The 27447-nt window shown below is 42.1% G+C and overlaps 1 protein-coding gene across 3 annotated transcripts in view; it reads right to left on the bottom strand.

The window, feature by feature from the left end:
* Positions 1-373: 373 nt before the first annotated feature.
* Positions 374-27447, bottom strand: part of ZSWIM7 (zinc finger SWIM-type containing 7) — a 154485-nt gene continuing 127411 nt past the window's right edge. For all 3 annotated transcript variants that reach the window (XM_075333167.1, XM_075333166.1, XM_075333165.1), the window contains exons 5-6: positions 21307-21411; positions 374-1629 (exon numbers count right to left, since the gene is read on the bottom strand). In XM_075333167.1, the coding sequence (XP_075189282.1) occupies positions 1522-1629; positions 21307-21411 (213 nt within the window). In that variant the 3' untranslated portion in view covers positions 374-1521. The remainder of the gene's footprint in view (positions 1630-21306; positions 21412-27447) is intronic.

The raw sequence follows: 27447 nt of genomic DNA, 5'->3' as shown, positions 1-27447 counted from the left end.
GGAAAGCTGGGTACTGCTCAAGTTTGCTTGAAGTTTATTGTACAGTGCGGATAGCAGGACTTACGCGATATAGGACGGAGCCCCCCGGCTAGTGGTGCCCTGGCTGCATGAAGATCACGTACATGAGGGCGTGTGACGTCACAGGGTTGGAGAGTTTGCACTATGGGTTGCCGGTATACAAAAAAAATCCAACGCGTTTCAAAGGACTTTGCGTCCTTCTTTGTCAGGGTACAGTATCAGGGAGCTGTTTTATATTCGGGTGACTCCTGTAGGTGCCACCTATACAAGACTCAAATTTTCTTTTATATTGTGCATTGCATACACCTTATTTATTCATCTCCCTCCAGTTTAGTTATTAAGTGGTTTTAGTCCAAACCTTAAACTAGTACATATCGGCAACTCTTACCTGCACATTCAGCCCCTACTGGAAGCGTGGTAAACATAAATAATTTAATCCAGGACCTTTTTTCCAGTTGGTCCACCACACATTTGGTTAAAAGCAGCTCCACTAGCATTCTAGCGCCAGTGTTTATTATATACATCTCTAAGAGAGCCTTGTTCTGGCTCTCATAGAATTGCATTGAGCACTTATGATGTAACTCCTGACTTCCGGCCAGTCAGAAGTTATGCGCACAAGATTGCACCATGTGACCGAAACGGCGCTCTAAAAGGATGAAAACACCGGACGATAAGTATAAGGCAGGGAACTTTGTTTTTTTTCAGTGCTGGAGTGGTGCTTTAAACTTGAGTGGTGCTTTAAGCTGTCATCACCAACAAAGGCTTTTGGGCGAAGTATTAAATAAATTTCAGTAAGTGTGTTCAATACTTTTTCCCTGTATCATCCCTCATTATTACTCATTACTAAATTTATGGGAAACTATGGTTTCATTTCTTTGTGGATTGGATGGGTGGTTACCGACATCTGGTGAGAATTTCATGTCAATAGAAACTTTACAGATATATGTACTTAAAAAATTGGTGACGTGTTCAATACTTATTTCACCCACTCTGTATATATAACAACTTTTTGTACGCCAGTGCGTCTTTATTAATATTCTTAGATCAAATGTCACTGTAAAGAGCTTTGGAGACAACTCATCATGATGTAAAGCAAAATAGCAGGAGAAAATAACAGAAAAAGATGGTTAGTCGTGAAAACGAGGTTCAAAACCCAAGTTAAGTTCATTCAAATCTACTGTGCATAAAGCAAATGTGAGTTCATCTCAAGTACAATTATGTATAAATTATCTAAACAAGGCAAACAAAAAACCCCCCAACTAAATCTTTACTTTTTGTCCATGAAAGAAGAAATTAGCATTTGTTTTAGAACGTCTGCATAAATAAAGAATAGCTTGAAGATTGTCTTGAATGGTTGAAGACGACTTGTAAGAATTGTTATTTGATGTGCAGTCTCTCCGCAATGCATATGACATAAAACACTTCAACAAGTATTTCTGATTAGCGGTGTTTGAATTTCATATCCCAAGAGTCCCACTCATTCCTGTAGATCATGATGTGGCGTTAGTCTTCTTTGGCCAGTAGAATTTCGCTCATCTGCTTATCAGACACAGAGAGACCTTGGCAGCACCGAATGGCTTGACTTAGGTAGACCGCAAGAATATGTTTGCACTGAAATGGAGAACAGGAACAAGGTTGTAATCCACAAATACCTTATTAAATAAAGCAATAATAAATCACTTTCTCCTCAAAATATAGGCTCACCTGGACACTGGAATCTACTAAACAAAAATGAAATATATGTAATTGGAAAGAAGAGCAAATTACAGAACTTGTGACGCATTTAGCACACTGATTTTCAGCCCCTAGATCAATAGTAAAATAATTACCATATTTTCCGGATTGCAAGACGCACTTTTTTTTCCCCCAAAACTTGGGGTAAAATGGGGATGCGTCTTACAAAATGGATATGGCTTACCGGGGTTATAGGAAACAGGGTCACAAAATGCACTTGGGGGTGTCACGGCGGGTGTCATTGATCTGCGTGCGGGCTATGGGGGTGTCACAGAACAGGGCGTCTCGGCGGCAGGTGCATTGAGCTGACTGTCGGCTTGATTGAATCGCCCACGGTTGAAGCGATGAATTTCAAGACAATGGCTGCAGAGGTGGCACATGCACAGATTGACTTGATGGACTTTGCGGTCATTTTCTTGGAGTCCTAACTGTGCATGCACTGCCTCCGCAGTCATTTTCTTGAAGTCCATCTCGTCAACCGCAGTCGTTTCAATGGAGCCTGCAGTCAGCTCAATGCACCTGCCACCGAGACACCCCATCCTGTGACACCCCCACAGATCCATGGAGCCCGCCACGACACCTCCGAGTGCGTCCTGTGACACTGCCTCCTATGACCCTGCTCAGCTGTGGCCCGGTAAACTATAACTGGGGACTTCAATGGCGCCCGCCACTACACCCCTGTGCCCGCACTTTCGTCGACCCTCTTGAGCCGCAACACCCTCCCTTCTGAGCCCACAGCATCGCATACCCTGCCTCCTGTGACCTTCCTGAGCTGCTCCACCACCGCCCCCCACCCCCCCCCCCGATGAACACTAGGATTAAGATGCACTAGGATTATAAGACTGATCCTCATTGTAACATTAAAAATTATTTTTTCCTATATTCCTCCTCCAAATTTAGGGTGCGTCTTATAACCCGATGTGTCTTATAAAATAAAAGCTACAATACTATTGTCAAGGAAACATTGGAAATACTATGGTGAGGACCTAGATTGTGAGCAAGGTGTATCTTGACAGAAAGGGGTTTATGGTCTAAGATAATTTAAGGGTTGTGCCAGGAATTTTTCATTGATGGCTTATTAAGATAGGATATCAATATCAGATAGTGGGGGTACGACACCCAGCACCCCTACAAATCAGCTGTTCTTGATGCCTACAGTGGCCAGCGGCAATCAGTTACCGAGCAGATATAGTGGCTGCAGCAGGATACTGCAGATCCACCCCTATTCATTTGAATAGAAGTGGATTCGTAATATCTGGCTGCTACAAAGTTGACGCAGCAGTATAGTTACGATCTGGAACTTTATCACTATTGGATGCCACCAGCACCGAGGTCAGCTGGTGATGCACCCCAACTGATCAGATATTGTTTACCTACCCTAAGGATAAGCCATCAATATAAAGTCCTGGACAACCCCTTTAATGATAAACTTGTAAACCAATATATACATTTCCAAATATGAAAACAGGTAGAAGTATACACAGGTGACCAGTATGGGGTTGCACCAGTAATCGACAATTTATTGGGAACTATTGGCATACCATAGCAAGTGTAAAATATTATGCCTGCCATGCCTGTTCAACCATGATTATTCTGAGCAGCTTGGGATTGATGTTCACCGTAATTTATACAGAAGACACCATGACACTTCTGCTCTTATCAACATGGCACACATCATTATTGAGGAAAACTGGAAAGCACCACAAAACAAAGAATCAGAAGGTAAGGAGATGTCTTCTTCAACACTAGCAGAAGATAGCTGTTGTATTTCTTCTGCAGCAGGTCAAGGCACAGTGCTAATGTCTTAAAATTGTGAGGTGTTTCCAACCTATCTGGAGGCATTGGGCAGTTTAGAAACACGTTTCACCTATCTCAAAAGGGAATTCTGAGTAACACAAGGTGGATTCCCGATTTAGGATGCTCCTCTCTAGTCGAGAATTACAGCAGTTAGAAAGAGCATCGCCTCTGAAGAATCTGTCCTGTCCTGCATTACACAGACATCCCACATACTGAATGGTCACTGTGTAATACCTAACTTTCCCAGTGATGGAGCTGCATGTAAATGAATCATTTACTAATGGGTTTTAAGGCCCAGTCACACACGACTTACCAACGATCCCGAAAACGATGCGACCTGATAGGGATCGCAGGTAAGTTACTGGGAGGTCGCAGGTGAGATGTCACACAGTCAGATCTTACCAGCAATGCAGGAACAATACAGGTCGCAGTAGCGACCTGTATAACGATCTCAGCAGTCACTGTGACCCTGTCACAGTGTCAAACACATCGATGCGTCCTGCCCAGCAGGACATCGCCTTTTAAGAAAATGGCCTGGACCATTCTGCAACGACCGGCGACCTCACAGCAGGGGCCTGATCGCTGGTAGGTGTCACACATAACAAGATCGCTAACGGGATCGCTACTGCGTCACGGAAATCGTGACTCGGCTGCGATCTCGATATGTGTGACGGTACCTTTAGTCACTGATAAAAGCTGATTGCTGGAGGTCCAAGATAATAAAAGACAGATAAATAGACCTTTTTAAAGAAGCAGGGATTATCTAAAGCAGAGAACCCTTCATAATGGAATCTGTCACCACTAGGGACAAGCTGCCTCATCTTTGTCCAACCTTGCCCACACCATGATTAGGGTACCTTCACACTTTAGCGATGCAGCAGCGATCCGACCAGCGATCTGACCTGGTCAGGATCGCTGCTGCATCGCTACATGGTCGCTGGTGAGCTGTCAAACAGGCAGATCTCACCAGCGACCAGTGACCAGCCCCCAGCCAGCAGCGACGTGCAAGCGACGCTGCGCTTGCACGGAGCCGGCGTCTGGAAGCTGCGGACACTGGTAACTAAGGTAAACATCGGGTATGGTTACCCGATGTTTACATTAGTTACCAGCGCACACCGCTTCCTTGCTCTCCTAGCTACAGTACACATCGGGTTAATTAACCCGATGTGTAATGCAGCTACATGTGCAGAGAGCAGGGAGCCGCGCACACTGCTTAGCGCTGGCTCCTTGCTCTCCTAGCTACAGTACACATCGGGTTAATTAACCCAATGTGTACAGCAGCTACATGTGCAGAGAGCCGGAGCCGGCAGCACAGGCAGTGTGAGAGCTGCGGAGGCTGGTAACTAAGGTAAATATCGGGTAACCACCTTGGTTACCCGATGTTTACCCTGGTTACAGCTTACCACAGCTGCCAGATGCCGGCTCCTGCTCCCTGCTCGCTTCATTTCGTCGCTCTCTCGCTGTCACACACAGCGATCTGTGTGTCACAGCGGGAGAGCGGCTTTGAAGAAAACGAACCAGGGCTGTGTGTAACGAGCAGCGATCTCGCAGCAGGGGCCAGATCGCTGCTCAGTGTCACACACAGCGAGATCGCTAATGAGGTCACTGCTGCGTCACAAAAAGCGTGACTCAGCAGCGATCTCGGCAGCGAGCTCGCTGTATGAGAAGCACCCCTTAGCAGCTTCTTCTCACTATAGTCACAAAGCTGTGGTTTGGGCAGGGATAGACCAGATAGACCAGGAGACAGAGAAATCTGTGACTATCATCAACTGCTGCACTCAGTAAACTAAGGGCTGGTTCACACTAAGCGACAGCGACCACGAGGTCGCTGTTACGTCACCATTTTCTGTGACGTAACAGCGACCTTGTAAGTCGCTGTTATGATCGCTGCTTAGCTGTCAAACACAGCAGCCGAAGCAGCGATCATAACCGCGAGAGCAGGGAGCCGCGCACACTGCTTAGCGCTGGCTCCTTGCTCTCCTAGCTACAGTACACATTGGGTTAATTAACCCGATGTGTACTGCAGCTACATGTGCAGAGAGCAGGGAGCCGCGCACACTGCTTAGCGCTGGCTCCTTGCTCTCCTAGCTACAGTACACATCGGGTTAATTAACCCGATGTGTACTGCAACTACATGTGCAGAGAGCCGGAGCCGGCAGCACAGGCAGCGTGAGAGCTGCGGAGGCTGGTAACTAAGGCAAATATCGGGTAACCACCTTGGTTACCCGATGTTTACCCTGGTTACAGCTTACCACAGCTGCCAGATGCCGGCTCCTGCTCCCTGCTCGCTTCATTTCGTCGCTCTCTCGCTGTCACACACAGCGATCTGTGTGTCACAGGGGGAGAGCGGCTTTGAAGAAAACGAACCAGGGCTGTGTGTAACGAGCAGCGATCTCGCAACAGGGGCCAGATCGCTGCTCAGTGTCACACACAGCGAGATCGCTAATGAGGTCACTGTTGCGTCACCAAAACCGTGCCGTAGCAGCGATTTCGGTAGCGATCTCGCTATGTGTGAAGCACCCCTAAGTGGAATGTGGGTCTCTGTCCTTACATCATGCCACTGTCAAATTACATACTTTTAGGTCCATTAATATTTGGACAGTGACACAAGTTTTGGCATTTTAACTACTTATGAAAACATAAATCAAAATACAGTTATATAATCAAAATGGGCTTGAACTGCAGACTCCTAGCTTTAATTTGAGTATATTTGGATCCTAATTGGAGTAAAGGTTTAGGAAGTATATTTGTATTATATAGCTGCCTCCTTTTCAAGGGACCTAATGTAATTTGACAATTATCTCAAAAGCTCTTTAATGGGCTGCAAGGGCTGTTCCCTCGTTAATCCATCATCAATTAAGCAGGTAAAAGGTCTGGAGCTGATTCCAGTTGTGGCATTTGCATTTGAAGGCTGTTGCTGTGAACCCACAACATGCGGTCAAAGGAACTCTCAATGGAAGAGAAATAGACCATCATTAGGCTGAAAAAAAACAAATACATCAGACAAATAGCAGAAATGTTTGGAATGGCCAAATCAACAGTTTGTACATTTTGCAACAAACAGAGCAATTGTGAAATCAAAAAGGCCTTGATGTCCAAGAAAGACAGCAGAATCCTTTCTATGGTGAAGAAAAACCCCTTTACAACATCCACTCAAGTGAAGAACCTTCTCCAGGAAGTAGGCGTTTCAGTATCTAAGTCTACCATAAAGAGAAGACTTCATGAGAGCAAATACAGAGGGTTCACTGCTAGGGGCAAACCATTAATCAGCCTTAAAAATAAAAAGGCCAGATTAGACTTTGCCAAAAAAGCATTAAAAAAACCCAGACCAGTTCTATGGACAGATGAAACTAAGATCAACTTGTACCAGATTAAAAGGAAGAAGAAAGTATGGAGAAGTGTTGGAACGCCTCATGAACCAAAGCAGACCACATCCTCTGTAATACATGCTGGAAGCAGTGTGATGGCCGGGCATGTATGGTTTCCAATGGCCCTGGGTCACTAGTGTTTATTGATGACTGAAGACAGAAGCAGCCGGATGAGTTCAGCAGTGTACAGGCAGATACTTTCTGCTCAAATTCAACCAAATGCAACAAGGTTGATTAGACAGATCAGATGGACAATAATCCAAAAAAATACTGCAAAAGCAATTGAGAAGTTTTTTTAAGGTAAAAAAGTGGAATATTTTGCAATGGCCGAGTCAATCACCAGATTCTCAGGCCCATCAAGCATGAAATTTCACATGCTTAAAGGGGTATTCCCATCGCAAAGAACCTATCCCATTATGTAGTCGGTGTAATAATACGCATATTAGCAAATACCTCCAATTGGAAATGTAGTATAGTTGTCCTGATATAATCATGTCTCTTACCTCATGTGCAGGGCATTGCAGCTTAGGCATCTATGGTTATGACCACTAACACCAACTGTACCTATATGCGTGGAAATAATCTTGGATACCTAAGCTTCTGTAGTGCCCTGTACATGAGGTGACAGCTTTTCAGAAGAACTATAATTAGAGTTGAGCGGACTGGGTGTAATCTGGGTCCGGCGGATCCGCGGCGGGTTGAAGAAGTCCGGATCCGATCCGGAATCCGGCACAATATATGTCAATGGGGAGCGGAATCCGGGAAAAGAGAAAGAGAGAGAGAGAGAGAGAAAAAACAACAAAAAAATGGATCCGGATCGTACACCCGGAATCCCGCGTCCCGGTCGGACTCGGATCTGACGCTCAAACCAGGCGGATCTGGATTTTGCTGATCCGGGTCCGCTCAACACTAACTATAATATATTTCTAATTGGAAGTATTTGCTAACATTGTTATTATTATTACACCAACTACAAGTTGAGATAAGATCTTGAAGATGAAACTAACCCTTTAAGGCAGAAAGAACCACAAACAAGTAACAACTGAATTCAGGTTTAATAAAAGGCGGCAAAGTGACACAAAGAAAGAAACACAGCATTTGGTGGAAAAGGATTCTCTACAAAGTATTACATATGAACATTTTATTTATGGTAAAGTAAAGTTGTCCAATTACTTTTGAGTCCCTGACATGAGGAGGCTTTGTAGAAAAATGGTTGTAATGCCTAAACGGTTCACAGGATATTTCGGTTCAACCACTTAAATTAAATCTGAAAGTCTGCACTTCAATTGCATCTCAGTTGTTTCATTATAAAAAAAACAGTGGCATGCAATCACAAAGATTTGGTCACTGTCCAAATATTTCTGAACCTAACTGTAGTAAAAACCTGTTGATTACTAATGGGCAGACACAAACTGTAAAAGTCCGGATCCCCAAGTGTTCAAAAGTACCCAAGCACCGACGCTGGGTCCGGAGTTTTCAGGGAAATCTGGGTAATGATCCAGGTCTGACAACTCAGGTAATTAAAAAATAAAGGAATAGGGGAAAGCAGGCAGACTTACCAGTCTCCCGAGCAGATGTAACACTACTTCTGAGGAGCTCACATTACTTCTGGAGCCACTCATTATCCCTCATACATATGCACCTTTTCCCCCACCCACTGGAAAACCCTGCGTCTCTGACTGGTTGAAGTCAGATGCACCCCCACCCTGTGTGACAGCATGTCTGACTGCTTTCAATTAGAGATGTTGTGTGTGCGTTCCTATGGTGTAAAAATAAATCAATTTAAAAAAATAGTGTAGGGTCCCCCCACATTATGATACCCGGCACAGATAAAGCATACAGCTGCAGGCTGCATCCGCCAGCCCTGTGCTTATCTTGGCTGTGTATCAAAATAAGAGGGACCGCATGCGACTTTTTAAAATTATTTAAATAAATATTTTTGTAAAAACTGGCGTGCACTCCCCTCAATTTTGATACTCTGCCACGATAAAGCCGACAGCTGGGGCCTGGTATTCTCTGGCTGGGGAGACCCATACTTATGGGACCCCCAGCCTAAAAATAGCAGCCTTCAACTGCCCTGGATTGTCGCAACCATTAGATACAACAATCCCAGAGCTTTACCCGGCTCATCCCGATTGCCCTGGTGTGGTGGCAATTGGGGTAATGAGGGGTTAATAACAGCTCACAGCTACCACTAAGCCCTAGATTAGTAATATCAGGCATCCATGTTATCCCCCCCATTAATAATCTATAAGTCAACAGTAATGAACACAAAAAAAAATCTTTATTTGAAATAAAATAATAAAAAAAAACACCCTATAGTGCTGTCTGGCCCCCAAATTTTAGCCTCCCAACTAGTCTCCTCGAGGTGTCTGCTTTCTATAATGAAGTGTCCTGCAGTATTCTTTAACTTTTTCAGCTGCATGGACACTTCATTATTGAACCGCGACTAGGTTTTATTTTCGGGGTAGGGATTATATTTAAGACATGCTGAAAATCCCTGCTAAGGCTTATTTTCAGGGTAAGGCTTATTTTCGGGGAAAAACAGTAGGTCCAAAAGAGGCAATAGTTTGCCTACATTACAAAGGGAGTGTTTCTCTAAAGTGGCAAATGTGCAAAACTAAAACAGACAGAAGAAATGCCAAGTCATAGGTGATAAAGATCAACTACTTGGTACTGTGCTTAAAATACTCTACACATGCCCATTCTATGACTGAGTGTACGTCCACCACCTGTTTTCTACCAACATCTGAATACCTGATGCCTAATACGGTTGCCCTGGGAAATTAATAACAAGGAATTAGCAGGTAAGCCAGTTGTATATCCAATATTTGCATACCTCAGACACACCTGTCTTTCTTGCTAACAAATTCTTATAGCGTGAGTTATAGAAAATGTCACATTCTATGTTATATCTAATAAGTGGCCACACCGGTATTGCAATAATTACTGGTAATATATAATGAGTGCTGCTGAATTTAGCACAATGAAGATGTGTACAGTTGGCATTCATTGTTTCGTGAACTGCTTAAAAGGTCACTCCATTCCAATCCTGATGCCTTCTGGTGCCTTGTTGTTTTGGTATGGCGTTTCCCCAAAAAATAAAATAGTGTCTTATATTATTCTTGGCTGCAAAAGATGAGCTAAGTCTTATTTTTAGGGGATGGCTTATATTTTGTAATGGTGGTAGTGATTGGGTCACCCATTAATGAAAAATAAATATTCACCCCTGCCCATAATCCTGACCACCCCTCCGTTGACGTCAGTGATTGAAACTTGTGTTAATGAAAAAAAAAATTAATATTCAACCCCATACCCGCCTTTTCTCAAGAGCACATACAGTTAGTGCACACAGGGACATAATACGAGATAGCTGAGCCCAAGCCTTCCGCAGTAGGATCTGGCCATTATACAGTGTGTCCACCCATATCCTGTCCACCGCCATTAACTTGAGAATGGCGGCACCTATAGGCATAGAAGTGGTGTCTAGGTATAGTAAAGTAGCCATGCGCTACGCAATGAAACCACCTATAGCGCCACCTGGTGGAAAACAACCAAGTTAGCATTTTTATCTCAAAAATGGAACGAGATAGAGAAAAAAAGTGAAATACAAAGTTGTAGGGCATCATTAATTCAATATGAAATGACATGGCAGGAAGATAATGGACAGAAAACTCACAGGAGTGACACGGAAGTTCAACAACCACGGAACAGAAGGCCCAAGACGAGGGGGCAGGTTGCAAACAAGACTCCAGAGTTCAGCAGGCATGAAGTAAACAAAGTCCAACACAGTCTTTCAGAGTTCACATCAGGTAAGTCTCCATCAGTAAATCAAAGTCAAAACCGGGACACAGGTGAGTGTCCAGGAAGCCATTGAATAGTTCAAGGAAGTTCATGCAGGGTGCCAGGCTGCCTGCAAACCTGATGTGGAGCAGACCCCAAACAGAGGCAGCAGCGTAACATCCAGACTCTCTTTAATGTAAGCAAACATCGCTTCGATCGCTGGATTTTACTAAGGATATATGCTTCCTCTTGGTGAATCAGTCCCTGGGAGGAAAGAGAGATACCACATTCAAATGGCCATTGAGGAGATATTGTTTCAGACCTATGTTTGGGAAAGAGGTCTGTGACGTGCTGATAGAGAATAGACAAGTTGGAGATGGAAGCATAGCAAAGTTCCAAAGAAGGTAGTCGTTTGAAACTTTGAGACAATTTGGAAAACAACAGTGGGCGATGTTGTCGATTGAACAATCAATAACCAAAGCATGAAGCCTTAAGTGCTTTACACGCTGCGACATCGCTAACGATATATCGTCGGGGTCACGTCGTTAGTGACGCACATCCGGCGCCGTTAGTGACATTGCAGCGTGTGACACCAAGGAGCGACGATCAACGATCGCAAAAACGTCAAAAATCGTTGATCGTTGACAGGTCGCTCCTTTTCAAAATATCGTTTGTGGTGCATGCCGCTGATTGCTCGTCGTTCCTGTGGCGTCACACATCGGTATGTGTGATACCGCAGGAACGACGAACATCTCCTTACCTGCGTCCATCGGCAATGAGGAAGGAAGGAGGTGGGCGGCATGTTCTGGCCGCTCATCTCCGCCCCTCCTCTGCTATTGGGCGGCCTCTTAGTGACGCCGAACGAACCGCCCTCTTAGAAAGGAGGCGGTTTGCCAGTTACAGCGACATCGCTAGGCAGGTAAGTCCGTGATGGGTGTTAGCAATGTTGTACACCACGGGCAGTGATTTGCCCGTGGCGCACAACCAACGGGGGCGGATACGCTCGCTAGCGATATCGCAGCGTGTAAAGTTCCCTTTAGCCAATAAAGTCCCCAAAGCACCGATGCATCAGTAAGTGATAAACCTAAAAAGTCCTAAATATATAATGCTCCAACTAGTAGGGTCACCTTCTTGTAGTGTCTGAAATTGTATACAGCCATTGAGAATTGTTGATTTATTTGCATAAATAAGTTTCAGAGGAGTCTGAAGAGAAATTAAAGGAATCTTCAGCTTTCTGTATGTATGATCAGTAACATTTTTGTATCTCTAAAAGCAGTTCACATTTCTTAAGAGAAGCATTTATTGAAGATGGTAGGCATAGCCACAAAGAGCTTGAATTGGTGAAAGATAAGGTTAACCTGAAGGCAATTTCTCTTTGATGTTGAGCTTGGAATAGCCCTTGTGGGAATTATTCTTCTCACCACAGTATAGACAGATTACTTCAGATAAGCAGAGTAATCTTTCATCACATAGTAATTTTTTCATTTTTCATGGCTTCCTGCTCGACTTCTCTTGGGGGAAATTTTGATGAAACTCTACTACTTGCAACCTGGAGGATTTTGAGGTTTGGTTTTGAACTCTCTTTAAGTACACTCAGGAGGCAAGTGTAGAATGGCCTGAGGATCAATAGACCAGGAGATATGGAAAAAAACCCACCTTAGAATAATAGTCAGGTGTGGCCAGCACCTTGTAACCCTAGAAACAAGCAGGTAGGCAGGTACCTTGATTGAGTCAAATGTGCAAATTGCACTCAGGAACAGCAGAGCTGAGTCAGCAATCAGGCACCCAATTGTAGAAGAAAAGGTTGTGCAGAGAGCACTCACAAACAGCTGAGTAGGCAAAAAGAGCACCTTTCTGAAACAAAGCTGGATATGTTTATAGTACCTACAAACAACTGAGCTGTGTAGACAATCAAACAGCTTTCTGTAGCAAAGCAGGATGTACATATAGCACTCAGGAACAGCAGAGCTGAGTAGACAATCATACACCTTGCTGTAGCAAATAAGATATGGTCTTGCTATCTGAATACTCAGACAGCCCACAGCTGCCTGTGCCAGCCATAGATGATGACATATGAGGTACACGCTGAGTTATTAGTAACCCAAAGCACTAGCAAAGAGAGAGCCAATCGCTGGGAATCAGTAAGTAGAGTCTGGTGCTGCGCTGCAGCGAGGACAGGTCAGTAACAATACGTCGTGTCTAAAATGTGACCGATCTCCAGCTACAAAGAGTCTGATTTTGAACTCCTGTCACATGCTATCCTCTTTCAAGCACAAGCCATAAGGATTCTGGACCAAATTTCTGCAGAGGAGCTGGCTGACTACTCATTTAGATACTTAAGGAAACCCAATTCTCTGTCAATGCATCTGCCATGAGAGTTAAGGAGGAAAGCTAAGCTACTGGAAGAAGTAGTCAGCCAGCCCTCTTCACACTTGAACTGGTAATGTGGGAATCTCATATTTGAAAAGGTTGTTCCTTTGCTATTAAATTTCTCCACTTACTGCAATTTGCTCTATACCCCCCCCCAAAAAAAAACATGCTGTACTCATCCTCCCTGGGTCCACCGGCAAGACTCTGCTGGTGTCTTGATTAGCTATAGTACTTATGTCATGTTGGCAGTGCAGCAGCCAATCACTGAGCTCAATTGCTCTAACCAGCGCATTCCATCTACATGGGAATGTCCCGCTAGAGCCACTGAGCTCACTGATTGGCTCCCACGCTGTCAAGGTGGCGTCCCTACCGCAGCCAATGGCTGACTCTGGGAATAATGGTGGAGACTTGTCAGTTGTCCAAGGGTGAGTACGGTGTGGTTTTTATACCCAATTGCAGTAAGGGGAGAAGTTTAATTGAAAGGCAACAAGTCCTTTATAAGGAATCTCCCACCCCCAAACTATATAGGATATGTGCATGTAGCTCCTTCAAAAGACAATCCCTGCAATATCTTTACATGGCCAATCTTTTCCACTGTTACTGAGAAATAAGCATTTGAATTGGTATATAAATGAGAATGTAGAACACCTCTGCCACTCAAGCTCTATGTCCCACCCAAGACCACCTCCACTTGCTTGACTGACATCCTCTTGAAATGTGATGTCAGACAAAGGAGCCATCAGTAAAGTGGGTGGAGGTGGCACTGGGCAGAAAATAGAGCTGGAGTGACACAGGCTTCAGATCTATTACTAGTTCTTCAGCTTCTTTTGCAGATTTCCTTTTTATTTTAAGACAAACCCTTTAAGAAATGTGTTATGCAATATTGTACAATACGTATGCTAGATATATTTGCAGCTTTATAGCACTGTATATAGCATCCCGTCACCTAGAAAACAATACTTTTTACTACCATGATAATACGATGATTTTTAGGAGGCTCACCGGAGGCTCCAGACCGATGACATACTGCAGCTAGGATGTCTTTTCTAGACTCACAATATGTTTTAGGTTGACATGATTGCAGCAGTTATTCACCGGTCACCATAACAACAACTATCAATGAGGGCGGCCAAATGACCCTAATGATCTCGGATTTTTTTCTTTTCATTGCACATTTCTTACTGTTTAACTGACGCCATTAAATGAAGAGAACATAATAAGCAAGAAGAGGATGATGCCGGGATCATACATCCCACCGACTATGTATTGATCAGGCCCTGGAGCGTGACGTATTTACTACACCACGTGGACAGAAATGATTTAATTATCCTGGTGACAACAGCGAAGCATAATGCGCAATTACAGCAAATTATAACACAACGTGATAATGGTTAGGACACAAATGTAAAAAAAAAAACAACAAAAAGAGGAAACTGACGTGATAGGGCAAAATATAATTGACGCTAAAAATACTCCTGCTTTTTAACCCTTAAAGGAATCCGATAATCAGAAAATGACTTAATTCAGGTTTATGTGTTACGGTAAATTTACAACATTTTGGCCCTTTTATTATTTCACAATCTGTATTAAAAATTAAACATTTTGCAGTTTTAACACTGACCAATTGGGATTTTTAGATTTTAAATTCCTGTTATATCAGGAAGTAACACATGTACATAGCGTCAATGGTCAGACCCTGATGGGGAGCAAAGTGAGCTGTGAATAGTGGATCCTGCGTCATCAGCTGTATATAAAAGTGTTACTGGTTGTCCTAGTCAAATATCCCTAACTTTTTGTGAGCAGTGTATCTCATATTTCCTATATTTTCTAAATGAAAAATCATGATAAGACATATGGCAGTAAGATTTACTGCCCAAGACATCAGGGGTGAAGATATAATAAAAGTTGAGAATCTCGTAATTTTCGGACTGAAGCTACAACCCATAACCAGCACAGTATGAGTCTGCAGAGGTGAGGAATGTCAGTGTGACTTGTGGTAATAAAAGCAACATGCCAAATTATGATCCTTGTTCAATGCCAGGAAGATACGTTGCTGTATAGGATTGTTCCATGATTCATTGGAGCTCTTCCCTCCATACATTTTACATACATAGCCATTTCTGTGAGCCAGGTTTAATAATATTCTTTCATTATTCCTCTTTATTTTATGTAATTGTATATTCTGAATGGTTTGTTCTACTTTGTAACATCTTTTGTATTTTTTTTTATAAGCAATGCCTACTTTTCAAATTAAATTTATGAAATGCAATAGCTTTGTTTTTCTTGCTCTATAAACCACATCCCTGGAGCTATAGGACACCTGTAATGGGTGTCCAATCGACCTGTATAAGCGATTGATGGTGTTAGCTAGTAGTTCCTTTTGTTATTGTGGGGTTGGCAGAGACCGCACCAAGGAATATTAGCTGTACTACCTGGCTTCGCCCAGGTTAAAAACTGTTGTTAACAAAATAGAATGTATTAACAAAAATGTATTGTGCACACAAAAATCATAAAACAAATAGATAGAAATGTAGGCAAAAACTAAGCTAATAGAAGCATTTCACAACATATATTTCAACACCACAGAGATTCCACACAGATTTAACTAAATTGGCCAAGTAATGTGCTCCGTCTGTCTCTTTCCCAGTCTGCCTGTCTCTGTCTGTCTCTTTTATTGTCTGTCACTATCTCTCTGTTTCTTTCCCCATCTGTCTCTTTCTAGGTCTGTCTCTTTCCCAGGTCTGTCTCTTTCCATGTCTCTTTGTGTCTTTTCCTGTCTGTCTGTCTAATTCCTTGTCTGTCTCTATTTCTCTGTCTCTTTCCCCGTCTGTCTCTATCAAGGTCTGTGTCTTTCCCCATCTATCTTTGTCTGTCTCCTCCTTCCTTGTCTGCCTGTCTCTGTCCCTGTCTGCATGTCTGTCTGTCTCTTTCCAGGTCTGTCTCTTTCCCTGCCTGTCTCTCTGTCTCTCTCTATTTCTCTGTCTCTTTCCCTGTCTGTCTCTCGGTCTGTCTCTCTGTCTCTCTCTGTCTGTCCGTCTCCCCACCGATATCCTATTACCTCACATATAAGCTTCTTATACTATGAATGTCTTTTGTTCCTATAGCAACCAATCACAGCTCCTACTAATAACCTGTAGTTCCAGGCTCCATTTACTTTAATGGAGGCATGTTTTTTGGAGTGTAACTGTAAAGCGCGGGGTTAAATTTTCCTGTCAAAACATAGTCTACGACGTTCCCTCGGTCACATGAAGTGTCTGTGCAAAATTTTGTGATTGTAAATGCGATGGTGCGGATACACTTTTCGTTTCACTTTTTCCCCATTATGTAGATAGGGGCAAAATTGATGGTAAATTGGAATGCGCGGGGGTTAAAATTTCGCCTCACAACATAGCCTATAACGCTCTCGGGGTCCAGACGTGTGACTGTGCAAAATTTTGTGGCTGTAGCTGCGACGGTGCAGATGCCAATCCCGGACATACACACGTACATACATACACACATTCAGCTTTATATATTAGATTTCATGCATTAGAATTGGTTGTCTATATACTATACCCTCACTGTGAGCTCCCTATTTAAATCAGCCTATTAGTGGATACAGCCATGGCCTCGTCCATTAATGGTCAGTCAATGGCGTAATTGTCCTCTTGATTGGGGGCAGCAGAATACTGTTTGTGACACTGACAATTGTAATCATGCTTCTGATTATAATGAGACTGATGCAAACTATTCCTGAAAGTACAGGAGGTAATAGTCTAAAAAAATTACGCATTGGCAAGTATGAAAAATAAGATTACCAATTTTTTTTTTTTTTCCAAGGAACCTTTCCCGTCATTTTGTCTGAACTAAACTGTCCCCATTAGGCCATATAATGTTCATCTCTAACATGCGACTATAAAGCTAAGCGCTCCAGTATATACTGTATATAGAAAACATTTTTAATCTTTAGTTGCCGCCTATGTAAAGTGCTTGCTTCCAGTCATGTAGGTGACACAGGTTAGTGGTTCTTGTGCACTCAGTCAGTAGTTACGCCCGCTGCAGTTTTGAATGAAGAGTTGAACTGCCCTGACGTCACTTCCCTCTACAAGGAAATCCCATACTTGTGTGTGCCAACAGCCAGCATCTTGGGCACACTCTACGGCATTGGTAGCACTTTAGTATGGCACAATGATGTGGCAGGTTCACTTTAAGAAAGATCATGAACTAAAAAAAACACCTTGCTATTTATAAAAAAAACGAAAAAAACCCCCAAGAATTAAAGAATTAAACAAAAGGGAGCCTGTCATGTAAAAAATGCTATTAACCTGCATATATGGGGTTAGTCTGCAGATTTATAGCATACTGAAGTTGCCCCGTGCCCACATTGAGACCCCCGCTGCCAGTAGGAAATCTTCAGCAACGGGCTTTCAGTCATAGGGGTGGCGCCCTTATGGCTTCATTCTCCATTCTGTGCATAGTGAGTGGCAGTTGTAACCGCAACCTGGGCACTGACTGTCAGTTCTCTCAGCATTAGAGCCGGTTGTCAGTCCCTATCTTGGGTGGGGTTACAATCGCCTCTCATTATGCACACAGCAGTGACTGAAGTCGTTGCTGGTGCTATCTATATGACTAAGCGAAAGGCTGTAGGGTAAAATAAAGTTAATTTCCTCCTGGCAGTGGAGCTCTCCGTGCGGGCCCCGGGAAGCTTCAGAATGCTATTAACTTGCAGATTAACTCCATATATGTAGGTTAATAGCAGTTTTTTACTGTACTTATTGAGTCTGTGGCTTTCAGCTACTAGAAATCCTTATCCTCCATAGTTACAAACTGGATGTATTGATGTAACATCCATTTGTCCAAGGTACATACATTTGACTTACTGGTACGTGACATTACGTCAGCATGGATAAAGTGTCACCACGGCAGCCTTGTTTATTCCTCGGAGTCAGATTGATTTTGCATGCATATAGTACCAATATATACAGCAGGTGAAATAAGTATTGAACACATCACCAATTTTTTAAGTAAATATATTTGTAAAGGTGCTATTGACATGAAATTGTCATCAGATGTTGGTAACAACCCATCCAATCCACACAGGGAACGAAATCAATGTCCATAAATAGATTTCCATAAATTATGCTATGTGTAATAATGAGAAATTACACAGGGAAAAAAAGTAATGAACACATGAAGAAAGATATGCAAAAATCCACAGAAAGTCATGACACCATCTAAAAGCTATCCATAGTTAGAAAGCAATTCTGTCACTTACTGAAAAATAATATCAGCTGGTTCAACTAACGGCCTATTAAAAGGTGTCTCATTTCCAAGGTGCCACACAAGAAACATCTCATGATAGGTAAAACCAGTGAGTTGTCTCAAGACCTTCACAACCTTATTGTTGCAAAACATATTGATGGCATTGGTTACAGAACAATTTCTAAATTACTGAAGGTTCCAGTGAGCACTGTTGGGGCCATAATCCAGAAGTGGAAAGAACATAATTTCAACATAAAACAGCCCGACCAGATGATCCCCACAAGATTTCAGACAGGGGAGCAAAAAGAATTATCAGAAAAGTTATCCAAAAGCCAAGGACCACCTGTGGAGAGCTACAGAAAGACCTGGAATCAGCAGGAACAATTGTTTCAAAGAAAACAGTAAGGCTCACCTCACATCAGCGGTATTTTGCCGCAAAACCAGATTAGTTACAAATGCGCTTCAGTTCATTTACAATGGAATCGCGGCAAGATGCGGTCACATAAGGTTGTGTATGACGCACGCAATTGCATGTGACAGCATCTTGCCGCGATTTCCTTGGAAATAAATTGAACTGAAACGCATTTGTAACGGATCCGGTTTTGCGGCAAAATACCGCTGATGTGAGGTGAGCCTAAGTAATGCACTCAACCCACATGGCCTGTTTGCACGTTCACCATACAAGACTCCATTGCTAAACAAAAAGCATGTTCAAGTGTGCTTAAATTTTGCTCAACAACATTTAGACAAGTGAAATACTAGGGAGAATATAGTCTGGACAGATAGGTTTTACCGACATCTGGTGTTACATTCATGTCAATGGCACCCTTATAAAACTAATTACTTAGAAAATTGGTAACATGATCAACTTTAATTTTGCCAACTGTATAGCTTGTAATAAAAAAGATGAAGTGTGGAAGCAGAAAATGTGTGAGATTTCATGTATGCATTAGACTCTGAGGAGGTAAAGCAGTTAGAAACAACTATGTCGTCATCCTAAAACATTTTTGACCTGCTATTGTACATCCATAGGCAATAACATGGAGTTGATCGCCCTTGGCAGCTAAAACAGCTTCCAGTCTACAAGGTTATGGAGGTGTATGTGAGAATTTTTGACCAATCATCTAGAAGAGTATTTGAGGTCAGACACTAATGTTGCATGAGATTACCTGTGTCACAATCTTTGACACATCCCAAAGGAGTTGGATGGGATTGAGATCAGAGTTCTGTAAGTCCGGTCATGTTCTTCCACACCAAACTCATCCAACCATGTCTTTATGGATCTTGATTTGAGCACTGAGGCAAAAAGCTGAAAGCATACAATTGTCCAAAATATCTTGGTATGCGGAAGCATTAAGATTTCTGTTGACTGGAACAGAGTAGCCTAGGCCAGTCCTTGAAAAGTATTATCCCTCCTCCACTAAACGTTTCAGGTTGCACAATGCTATCAAGCTGGTAATGTTCTCCAAATTCAGACTTGTCCATGAGACTGCCAGATAGAGAAGTGTGATTTTTCATTCCACAGAACTTGTTTCCACAGCTTTGTAGGCCTGTGATGGTGTGCTTTTACATCACTCCATCTGACACTTGAAATTGTGCTTCATAAGGCATACAGCAGCTCAGCCATGGATACAACCCATTTCAAGCTCACGGTGCACATTTTTTGTGCAGAGATTAATAACAAAGGTTAGTAGAAAATAGATGACTTGTATGCACTTTGCTTCTCAGCATTCGGTGATCCCAGTCTGTAAATTTACACGGTCTCTACTTTATGGCCAAGTTACTTTGATTCCTAAATGCTTCCACTTTTAATAGGAAAACCTTTCTCCTTGCGGCGACTGACAAATTAATCTGCCTGTGAGTGTCAGTCTCCACAAGGAGAAACGTTTTTCCCTTAGACCCCACTATAGCTTCTAATATAGCCAAATCAGATCTCATACTTTGCACTGACGAGGAGCAATCACCACGAAACACCGTGTCTGCAAATTAAGGTTCCTATCTGACATAAATCCTAAGTCATATGAAAAGGCTTGTTAAAGGGCCACTTTTGACTTTTAGGATTGCTACTTCGAATAGGTGGCACTAGAGTTAGGGGGGCTTTACACGTTGCGACATCGCTACTGATATATTGTCGGGGTCACGCCGTTAGTGACGCACATCCGGCGCCGGTAGCGACATCGCAATGTGTAAAGCCTAGGTGCGACGATGAACGAGTGCAAAATTGACAAAAATCGCTGATTTGTGTTCATTTTCATAATGTTGCTCCTGCTGCAGGTACGATATTGTTTGTCGCTCTTGCGGCAGCACACATCGCTGTGTGTTAAGTCGCAAGAACGACAAACATCTCCTTACCTGCATCCACCAGCTATGCGGAAGGAAGGAGGTGGGCGGCATGTTATGTCCCGCTCATCTCCGCCCCTCCGCTGCTACTGGCCGGCCGTTTGGTGATGTCGCTGTGACGCCGAACCCACTCCCCCTTGAAGGAGGGATTGTTCGGCAGTCACAGTCGCCGACCAGGTATATGCGTGTGAAGCTGCCATAGCGATAATGTTCGCTACGGCAGCAAACACCATATATCGCATGTACGATGGGGGCGTGTGCTATCGCGCTGGACATCGCTAGCCGATGCTAGCAACGTCGCAGCGTGTAAAGCCCACCTAAGTCTCCTTTTCTGAAGAGACAATTTGAATATTTCCACTTTTAATAATAAGCCTCGTAGTTAACTGGAATATTAGGGAGGGAAGAAATTACATGAAACTGACTTGGAGCTACCTGTGGCTCCTATTACTAGTGGCATGAGTGAGTTCTTTAGAGTGACCCATTTTTTGACAAATATTAGTAAAAGGAAACTGCATGGCGTGAGGTTGGATTTTATACACCTGAGGCAAAGGACTGAATAAATAAAACACTGTATTCAATGATTAAAGACGTGTCCCAATACTTTTGTCCTTATGGTGAATTCATATATTCTATACAAACAATGCAGATGACTTACCATCAAACTGTCCTGTCTTCTGAGCACAGAGAAAGAGAAGGCAGGACAGGAGCAGTAGTGACTTGCCTTATAACAGGTGTACATCTTGCCCGAACTTCCAGTAACCTAAGTAAAAGGTAAAAGAGACAGTGCATTATGTCTTATTCCATATATAGATCATCTTTAATCTACCTTCTATAGCTTGAGTTTTTATTTTAATCCTCAGGTATATTGTACATTAATTTACTATGTATTCAATGGTTCAGAATGGTGCAGAAATGTATGCAGCCAAAACCTCAGCGTGTGCACATAGCCTTATTGTGTACATCCTCGCAAAGAGGTGCGACATCAAAAGGTGAAGATAATTGGCCCCAAGGCAGGCGCGTTGTCTCCATATTAGAGACCTCACATTGCACTGAAAATGAATATTTCCATGCCATATCGATAATAATATCCAATAATATCCAACACAATCCACTCACATATCTGTGATCGGAAGACATAATTTCTGTGGATCCAACAGCCAGGATATTCAGCCATAGGAGACCACAGAAATGTATAATGAAGCTGAATTATGGCTATATCATGGTTCGGTTTGGTGTGTCAAGGATGATGAAAGTATGCTTGGCAATATGGAAGTTAAATTATTCCAATAGATAGTTCCTGTGGGGAAATTTGACAAAATTAGATCATGCCCTTGAACCATTTTTCTGTGCATAAAATAAGCCATTCTCCTCTCACCTGATCAAGACGAGTGGTGAGAGGATGGATGAGATCCTTTACAGGTGTTCCCCAACTCCAGTCCTCAACAGCCACCACATAAATGTTTTCAGGATTTCCTTAGTATTGCCCAGGTGATACAGTAGTGTTCAAAAAACAGCAGTTCAAAATGGCTAACCAGATTATTCACTGTTTTTGGTATAAATTATATCACCATGTCAAAATTTCCCAGTTGGTGCAGTAGATTCTTAGAAAACCCCCAGACTCAGCATTCATGATCTGAAGGTTTTTGAGTCTGTGTATTTGAATAATTAATTGGAAGGGGAAGTGTTCAAAATAATAGCAGTGAGGAGATAAGAGTGTGGGCAATCATTCCGTGAAGAAACCGGTGTGAATCAGGTGTCCCTTATTTAAGGGCGAAGCCAGCTCTTGTTGTACATGCATTTCTCCTTGAAAGCCTGAGAAATATGGGTCATTCGAGACATAGTTCAGAAGAACAGTGTACTTTGATTAAAAAGTTGATTGGAGAAGGTAAAACTTATAAAGAAGTGCAGACAATGATTGGCTGTTCCGCTAATATAATGTCCAATGCTTTAAAATGGAAAGCAAAAACAGAGAGACGTAAAAGAAAACGGAAGACGACCATTCGAATGAATGGAAGAATAACCAGAATGGCAAAGGCTCCGCCAATGATTAGCTCCAGGATGATCAAAGACGTTTCAAGTAACCTGTGAATACTGTGACAGTCAGAAGACGCCTGTGTAAAGCTAATCTATTAGCAAGAAGTCCCCGCAAAGCCCCACTGTTAAAAAAGAAGACAAATACTTAAGAGGACATAATTTGCCAAAGAACACATAACTTTTTTACTTGTCAGTCCATATAGCCATATGAGGGTTTTTTGCTTTTTTTTTGCAGGGCGAGTTGTATTTTTGAATGACACCATTCATTCTGCCACATATTGTGCCATAAAATGGGAAAAAAATTCCAAGTGCGGGGAAATTGTAAAGAAAAGAGAAATTCCGCAATTGTTTTTTATTTACCATGTTCACTATTGGGTAAAATTAACAAGGCAATATGGTTCCCCACATCAGTATGAGTTTGTAGATAGGAAACATGTATAGTTTTTTTTTTTATTTAAGTGGTGAAAAAACATTCTCAAATGTTTTAAAAAAATAAAATAAATAAATAACATTATGTGCTTTTGTCTCCATTTTCCGAGATCCGTAATGTTCTAATTTTTTGGGATCTGGGGTAAGTGAGGACTTACCTTTTGCAGCCTGAGCTGCCATTTTTAATTATACCATTTTGGTATAGATGTGATATTTTGATTGCCTCTTATTGCATTTTAATGCAATGTTGTGGCAACCAAAAAAACGTAATTCTGGCAGTTTGTTTTCTTTTTCTTGTTATGCCTTTTACCGATCAGATTAATTTATTTTAGATTTTGAGAAATCGGGCATTTCTGAACACGATGATACCAACGCGTATTATTATTTTTTTTCTTGTTTTATTTTCAACGAGGCTAATAGGGCATAATTTGAACTTGTGTTTTTTTTTTTTTTTTCAACTAGTTCACTTAGGGAAATTGAATCCAACGTACTCTGATCGTTTCTCCTGTACAGAGCGATGCTTCAGCACTACTGTGTACAGCAGAAATGCTGATATCCTGTGAACGCCAGCATTCACAGGAACTACGTCATTACAGTGATGGAGTCATCAGCTGACCCACCTCTGTCAGACCAACCCATCGGCATCCCATGATCATGTCACGTGGCTGCCGATGGGGGCAGGGAATGGTGCGACCCCATCCACAGTGCGTTAAATCCCACTGTCAGAGATTGAAAGGGGGATTTAACTGATTAGTAGGTGCAGATGGATCCGATCAGCCAACATGTCTGGAGAAACATTCTGGCTCGCCGTGCGAGCCTGAATTAAAGGGACAAACACGACCTCTGACTTACTGATACGTCCAAGATCGTGAAGGAGTTAAAACATGTACTGCTGTTGGCTCTTGAGGACTGCTTTAAGTCCTCCAAAAATACACATTCTCAGATGCCAAGAGAGACATGTATTATACCTGGAAGTTCTGCAGTGATAGTCTCTGCCTGAAGCACTCAGGGATCCAAATCGTAAGATGTTTCTGTGTATATGTAGCCTGACCCTGACAGTATAATGCAATGTCATAAAAAAGGAAAAACCAAAAAAAAAAAAGGAAAAAACCTGCAAAATGAAAAAACTATAAAAATATACCAAAAAATACATTAATATAAAAACAAAAATAAACAAAAAAGTACACGTATTTGGTATTGCTGCATCCGGCTCCACCTGATCTGTCACAACATTTAACCCCTTCAGTTAACAGTTTAAAAAAATGCGGCAAAAAAATATTTTTCATGGCATCCGCTATCTATTCCAATGGCACTCTTTCCCTTCCGAGCCCTGCCGTGTGCCCAAACAGTAGAATTCCACCACATGTGTTAGCATACTCAGGAGAAATTGCACAAGAAATTATAGCGTGCATTTTCTCCTATTACCCTTGCGAAAATGCAAAATTTGAGGCTAAAGTAACAGTTTTGTGGGAAAAAGTAACATTTTCATTTTCTCCTTCCACATTGTTTAAGATCCTGCGAAGCCCTGAATAGTTAATAAACTCCTTGGATGTGTTTTTGAGCAGTGTGAGGTGTGCAGATTTTAGGATGGTGTCACTTTTAGGTGTTTTCTGTTACATAGGCCTCTCAAAGTCACTTCAAATGTGATATGGTCCATAAAAAAACGGCTTTGTAAATTTTGTTGGAAAAATGAGAAATTGCTGATGAACCCTTGGAACCCTTCTAAAAAAAAGTTATGTTTCAAAAATTGCACTGATGTTAAGTAGACATGTAGGAAATGTTATTTATTAACTATTTAGTGGAATATAACTTTCTGGCTTAAAAAGGTATAAAAATTCAAAGTTTGAAATTCGCAAATTTTTCAAAATTTTCACCAAATTTATATTTTCACAAATAAACGTAAAATATATAGTCTTAATTTTACCCCTATCCTGAAGTACAATATGTCACAAAAAACAATCTCAAAATCACCAGGATCTGTTGAAGTGTTCCAGAGTTATAACCTGTCAAAGTGACACTGGTCAGAAAAGAAAAAAATGGCCCAGTCATTAAGGTAAAAAACAAGCTCCAGCGCAAAAGGGTTAAGGGGACTAATAAATACAGTGAAAGAAAAAAAAATGTCTTTAAAAAATGAAAACAAACCAAACAAATCCATATATGTTGAACTCATCCACCTTTTCTCTCATAAAAACTCATAATAATAATAATAATAATAATAATAATAATAATAATAATACTCATATGTGGTATCTCCACAATAATTAACCCGATCAGTTAACACGGTAAACGGCAAAAATTCAAGAATGCCAAAATTACGTCTTTGGTTTGATTTGTTTTTTGAGGACTGGAAATGCTGTAACAAGCAGTCAAAACGTCAAATCAATCAATAAAAAAAGTTGTCTTGCCCCATAAAAAATAAGTCATCACACAACTCCATTGACTAAAAAATGAAAAAGTTACCAGTCTCGAGATATGGTGAGATAACCCAAAAGTTGTTTGAGTTCGTAGATCAGATGCGTGCTCAGGTACGCTCGGTGCTCTGCCCAGTGCGAGCCGTTTGCAGTGTTTGATCGGCTCGCACTCTGGGTAGCAATAGCGTTATCAGATGTAGTGTGCAATCCCCCCCCCAAAAAAACCTAAAAATACTCACCCCCGGAAGTGATCTGCTTATAGCTGGCTGCATGTGGGCACAAACCCGAACTGCCAATCAGTGACTTCCATTGGGGTTCGGGTGACGTCCGAACCCATGGAGGTACGGTTTGGCTGCACGTGCCGAACCAAGCTTCCACGGGTTCGCTCATCTCCCGTACTGAGGAGGAGAATCATATTGCCAGGTTATTTTTTACCACATAGTGTACGCTGTGAAAACATTTTTTTTTTGACGATTTCACCGTACTTGGATTTTTTTTTCACGTTTTCTAGCACCCTATGTGGTAAAATGAATTGTGCCATTTTAAAGTAAAACTCATCCTGCAAAAAACAAGCCCTCATATATCTAAGTGGACAGACAAATAAAAAAAAGTTATGGCTCTGGGAGGAAGGCGAGGGAAAAACGAAAATGCAATAAAACGGAAACTAGCGGCGTTGTTAAGGGGTTAAATAAAATGACTTACAGACTGATCATTTATAACATTAGCCATCAAAAGAGCTGAAATTCTCTGAAGGTACAGTGACCATTTAACCAATATGCACAAACATTTGGCTCATGTACCAAATCTATAATTAAAAAAAGGGAGTTGCAGCTCCCAGCAGAGAATTAGCGCGTCTGTCTGTACCTGTCAGTGACTAATGGCTTTTTATTAAACATATCAACTACTGATGTGTAAGAAGTGTACAACTGACAGAAAGGGGTTAATGGTCTTTTCTGTCAAAGACGCAGCCTGTTCTTTATGCGCTGTATCGCCCTATCTTTTCTTCGCCGATGTATCCCGAATTCTACAAAGTCCATTAACGACAATTTTGGCCACTACTCATGTCACACAGAGAAACTCTTCTTTCCGTTTACTACCCCCAAGAGACCTGTCAAGGAAATGTCTGACTGTTTACAGCTGCCAAGTTCTAATTTGGACCCTTGGCAGTAAGACAAGTCTCAGTCTGTATACGACTATGGCTGAAAAATGTTTACAAGCAAATCGGTCTGTACGACCACATACACAAAACTGCAGCAGCCGCCCAGTTTGTGGGAACGGACTGGAGGAACCGTAATACTGGATCTGTTTTTCTACAGATTCAAGAACAAGCGGAATTATCCTGCAGACTGACATTTCATAAGGATCATCTTGTATGACTAATAAGAATGGGAAATTACTCCACATAAATCTGCATTTCTTCAATAGGGCAATTGCTTTCAATTTGAAGAACGAAGCTTTAGTGCCGGCACACACACATTGGTGGAAGCACAGATTTTTAGCATCAAGCATTTAGCTTTGGATTTCCCCTTTTACTACAGTGTTTCAGCTAAATCTGTGTCAACAATAGTGATGAACAAGCGCTACCATGCTCGTGTGCTCGGTACAGGTAACGAATAGTGATGAGCGGGTACCACCATACTCGGTACTCGTAATGAATAGCGATGAGCAGGCACTACCATGCTCAGATGCTCACTACCTGTAACAAATAGTGATGAGCGGGTACTACCATACTCGATACTAGTAACAAATAGTGATGAACGAGAACTAAAATGCTCGGTACTCGTAACAAATAGTGATGAGCGGGCACTACCATGCTCAGGTGTTCGGTACTTTTAACAAATAATGATGAACGGATGATACCATGCTCGGGTGCTCACTACTCGTAACAAATAGTGATTGGTGAGCACTACCATACTCTGGGG

This window comes from Anomaloglossus baeobatrachus, chromosome 2 (assembly GCF_048569485.1).
Source record: "Anomaloglossus baeobatrachus isolate aAnoBae1 chromosome 2, aAnoBae1.hap1, whole genome shotgun sequence".
NCBI classification, from domain to species: domain Eukaryota; kingdom Metazoa; phylum Chordata; class Amphibia; order Anura; family Aromobatidae; genus Anomaloglossus; species Anomaloglossus baeobatrachus.
This window is presented reverse-complemented; position numbering and strand designations above follow the sequence as displayed.